This window comes from Quercus lobata, chromosome 11 (assembly GCF_001633185.2).
Source record: "Quercus lobata isolate SW786 chromosome 11, ValleyOak3.0 Primary Assembly, whole genome shotgun sequence".
Taxonomy (NCBI): domain Eukaryota; kingdom Viridiplantae; phylum Streptophyta; class Magnoliopsida; order Fagales; family Fagaceae; genus Quercus; species Quercus lobata.
The window spans coordinates 22,280,580-22,285,846 of NC_044914.1; the positions used below are offsets into that span (position 1 = coordinate 22,280,580).

Genomic DNA, 5,267 nt, shown 5'->3' on the forward strand with positions numbered 1-5,267 from the left:
AATTAAATACTTGTAACCATCTACAAGGAAAATTTTGTTATTCATACTTCATTCTTTATAATCTTATTTTATGAGTCTAAATACGATATTTAGCTTACTTCTTTTTAATGAACACCCTTTTAAGTAGGAAAAGAAATTAAAAAAAAAATACAAAATAACAAAAGAAATTTGTCATCAAAGTTTCTATTAGATATAATTATAAGTCTAGAAGATTTTAAACCTAATAAATTAGAGTTCTCTAGGTAACAAATAGAACACCATATATCATCATTCTAACTTTTCAAGCATGACTACCAGTCTACCACATAATATTCAAAATACATGAAGAAATCTTTTGAGACATGAAAATATAGTAGGGGTATTTTAAACATTCCACAATGGAATATTTTAGGAATTATAAGATTTCGTTAGGGTTTACCTAAAAGAGTAGCAATAGGAGTATATGCTCATTTACAAAATATAAAGGAGAAAATTATTCAACTTTAATTCAGGGGGGAATGAAACTACCCCAAACATAAAGGAGTAAAGTGCTACTTCATCAATTCGTGTGTGTGTGTGTGTGTTTTTAACTTGAAACAATGTGTTAAAAGAAAATCAACCTAAAAAAACTATGCATAAAACAATGAATTTTTGGTTCAACAAATTGACTAAACCAAAAAAGAAGTTTAGGAATACAACAAAATGTCACGATATTTTTACAATACCTTTTATTTCTAGTTATGGTGGGTTCTGATCTGATATTTTATTATTTTATTTTAGAGTAATGCTACATCAACAACATTTTCATAATAAATTCTATGTGGTAAATTGTTACTGATTTTAAACTAGGCTAACTACTTTTAACTGTGTATTTATAAAAAACAAAAACAAAAAACAAATAAAAAGCCAATTGAAGAAAATTGTGCCTAAAACAATGAATTTTGGCTTACCAAATTTGACTATACAAAAAAAGAAGCCCAGGAACACAACAAAATGTCACACAAAAAAGAATTCTAGGAACACAACAAAATATCATAACATTTTCTCAATATTTTATTATTTCTAGTTGTGGCAGGTCTCATTTTGATATTATTATTTTATTTTTTATGTCCACAGCATTTTCATAGCAAATCTTTGGTGAAAAATTATTACAGGTTTTAAAATTATGCATTAAAAAAAAAAAAAAAAAAGACAACACAAGAAAATTGTGTGTGAAACTGTGAACTTTGGCTCACCCAATTTGACTATACTTAAAAAGAAGTCTAAGAATACAACAAAATATCACGACATTTTCACAATACCTTCATTTTTAGGATCCGAATATATATTTTTTATTTTGTTTAAGAAAAATGCTATTTCCATAATATTTTTAGAACAAATTCTAAATGACAAGTTGTTGTTGGTTTTAAATTGGGCCCACTACTGATATCACTTTTTTATCCATAAAAAATACCTTGTCACATAAAATTTATTGTGAACTTATTGTGAAAATGTAGTGGACATAGCATTACTCGTTAAACTTTAAAATCAAACAATTTTTTCCTTAATATTTTGGAAAATAGCAAAAATGTCATATTTTTATCCTTTCAATTAAACGCTAATGAAAGCTTTTTATTCTTAAAATATTTATTGTATAATGTCTAAAATACTCCTACTAAATTTGAACATCTCAAAAATTTTCTTCATGTAGTTTGAGTTTTAAATGATAGTAATTCTCAGATTCATATTTTATTCTAACCTTTAAAAAATTAACACCTCAATAATTGTAAATTAGTGTAACTGTGTATGCATGTATAAATATTTAAAAGAAAAAACTAAAAGAGCACAAGCAAAACCAGCTTACTATGAAAAAAAAATGCCAATAAACAATGCATATTGTCAAATAATTGTGAAAATATTTTTTAGAATTTGTTAAGTCGGTATAATTGTATATGAACGTGTAAATAATAATTATCTAAAGGAAAAGACAAATAAGCACGTACAAAACCGGCACAGAACCAAAAAAAAAAAAAAAAAAAAAAGCCTGATGAACAGTAAGGCTCCGTTTGGGAGTTCATAAGGGAAGGGAATGGAATGGAATGGAATGATCATAAGGGAATAGAATGGAACGGAATGGAATGGAATGTATTTAAGCAAGAGAAAGGAATGGAAAAGAATGGAATGGAATGGAATTAAGTAACCTTGATTGGATGTTTTAAAATGAAGGAATGGAAAGGAATGGAATGTAAGTAATTTTGTTTGGGAACAACATGGAGGGAATGGAATGGATTCATTTTATAACAATATTACTATTAGACCCTTATTTTAAAATAAATAATTAAATAAATAATTAAACAAATCATATGCTCAGTACAAATTACTGTACGCGCATTCGCGCAAATGTGAAAGCATTGTTATGTTCGGCAGTTTGTCTATAAGAAGGCGGCTTCGAACGACCCAATGTTCTCCAAACCTTCCTATTCTCTGTGTGTGTTTCGGTCAGAGAAAGAGATCAAAGATGGGTTCCATTACAGCAGCTACAAAACCTCATGTAGTTTGTGTAGCATACCCACTTCAAGGTCACATAAACCCAATGATCAAGCTAGCAAAACTCCTCCACCATAAAGGGTTTCACGTAACTTTTGTCAACACAGAGTACAACCACAAACGCTTACTCAGGTCTAGAGGCCCCAACGCCCTCGATGGCTTGCCTGACTTTCACTTCGAAACCATTACCGATGGGCTGCCACCGGTAGATGCAGATGTTAGCCAAGACGTTCCTTCTCTTTGTGACTCCACCTCAAAGCATTCGCTAGTTCCACTTCGCAACCTCCTTTCCAAACTCAACGACACTTCGTCTTCGATGTACCGACTGTGACTTGTATGGTCGCAGATGGTTGTATGTCCTTCAGTCTTGATGCTGCTGAAAAATTCGGAATTCCGATTGCCCTTTTCTGGACTCCTAGCTCGTGCGGCGTGTTGAGCTATATGCACTATCGCCATCTAGTTGAACGAGGTTTAATCCCCCTCAAAGGTATGATTTTGTATCATCATATATTGAAAGTGGTATATGATAACACACCTCTCTCATCTGTTTCATTAATATCACGTCAGATTATTATACATGTTAACTTCAATTAAAAATCAAACATACAAATGAGAAGTATATATTTAAAAGATGTGCATAGGTGATCTGTAATAACACATATCTTAGTTATAAAGTTTAATATATATATATATATATATATATTAATTTGTATGCTAGTTTTAATATTTTAATATTGCGGTAGGTTATTCACTAAAGTCAACAGTACTTTTGCTTGATTCACATATGTAAGGGACCTAACAAATGGATACTTGGAAACTCTAATAGATTGGATTCCTGGAATGAAAAATATGTCTCTTAAGGATTTTCCAAATTTTATTAGAACTACAGATAAGAATAATATTATGGTTAACTTCCTCATTCGTGAATCTAAGAGAGCTGTGTAAGGTGGTGGGTTGTGCTAGTAGTGTTGAGCTACCTCTTGCTGCACTAAGCCCAAGTTTTCTAGATAAGGGAGTTGGAATCAGTCCAGCTTCGATTTAAGTTGGTTTGGTTTGTGCGCAAACTAGGCCAGGTCTGCCAGGAACGTGTTCACGGCAGGCAAAACTGTTTCAGGCAAGTTGTGGCAGACAGACATAATAATAATAAAAACAAAATATTTGGCCACTCAGTAGGAAATGACCAAACAGCCCCTGAACTCAATTACAGCAGCAATATTAATCGTTTTTGCAGAAAGGAAAGAACAAAATAGAAGATATTAAATATTAATACGCATGGGTTAGTCAGAATATTAGGGAAATTAACCAAAATCTGATCCACAGGAGCAGAGCCAAAGAGGAAAGAACGTTCCTTCTCAACGCAGTTAATCTCTCAGGAAAGAGTACTGTCGTGGATATTAACTGCCCTGAGGGAAACGAACTTGAGTGATTTTTCTGCACAGATGCTCCTTGAGGTTTTCACAGAGAGCCGGATTTCATGAGGGAGAGAAGGGACCAATCTACTAGTGCATGCCTACTGTTCTAATTCTCACTTTTGTTTTCTTTCTTGTGGTTTTCTTTCCTTCTTTTCTCACTCGTTTCTTTGCTATTTCTTTGTTTTTCTTTTAAGTTTCTATTTCTTAGTTGAAGTTCCGTCGTTTCCCCCCTTCTTTGTTCACGGCAAGACCCTCTTTTTATAGTGCCTGTCGTGACTAGGTTTTACTGTTTTAGCCTTTAACCCCCCTTTGTCTGGTCTGGGTGTACTGGCCGACCATCACTGTTCCATCTGTGTGTCACCCTCCCATCACCAGACAAGGAAGAGTATTTTGTTTGCTTGTCTGTCGTGGCACCCTTTCCTGCTACGGTCTGGGTTATTTCTCTCTCCCTATCCCTCATGGCATGCACCTAATGGTTCCAACTCAGTTTGCCTCTTTTGGGTAGTAAGCCATCCTAGCAGGACACCTCCTCGAAAGAGCCTGAGTTGGAACTTTCAAAATAGATTTTTCCCCTCTCCCCACCACCAAACCATGCCCTCTAAATCTCTGACCCCCCCAACCTCACCATGCTCTGTATTGGCTAGGTACAGGCTGGTGGTGCCTGGGCTTTGCGCGTGCCTTCATTCCATATGTGTCCAAAATCTATTTGCTGCCTATTCGTCTGCCATGGTCCAAAGGCTTGCCTGCATTGCCTACCATCCGTTTTCTTTGACCTTTTATGTGGTTGCTTCTTGATTTCCCACTCCTCACAAGGACTGGGCTTTATTTGATGATGGACCTTATATTTCTTTGGCCCACCTCATTTCTTGCCATATTTGTTATGTTATTCCTGCTGTAATGATTTATTCCTACGGGGCCTCTTTAGGCCAGCCGTTCATTCTTTCTCCCAGTGGTTTGGTATGGCCACTAGTTTCTTTTCTTACTTATGGGCTCCTGTGTCCATTTTGTTTTTCTCTCGGGCTTTCTTGGCCCATTTGCTTTCTTTGGGTTTCCTTGGCCCTTTTGCTAATTTTACATTCCCATGGGCTTTTACTAACTTCATTGGGCTTCCCCAGCCCAATAACCTTATTCTCATTCTTGGGGTTCATGGGCCTGCCATAAACCCTTTACTTTCTTAGTTTGCATTATTTTGGGCCTGCGGCAGCCCTTTCTCACTTTTCTACATCATACACTATCCATGGGATGCTATTTCTCTCTTTCCAGGCTTCTTTAAGCCCATTTGCCTCTTCAAGACCCATTAGTTTATTTATTGGGCCTGTGATCCATTATTCCTACCGCTTGGGCCTGATG

The 5,267-nt window shown here is 35.1% G+C and overlaps 1 protein-coding gene across 1 annotated transcript; it reads left to right on the top strand.

The window, feature by feature from the left end:
• Positions 1 to 2,476: 2,476 nt before the first annotated feature.
• On the top strand, positions 2,477 to 2,836 carry LOC115966586 (7-deoxyloganetin glucosyltransferase-like). The gene has a single exon (XM_031085793.1). It carries the CDS (start codon positions 2,477 to 2,479, stop codon positions 2,834 to 2,836), a length of 360 nt encoding a protein of 119 aa, XP_030941653.1.
• The last annotated feature ends 2,431 nt before the right edge of the window (positions 2,837 to 5,267 follow it).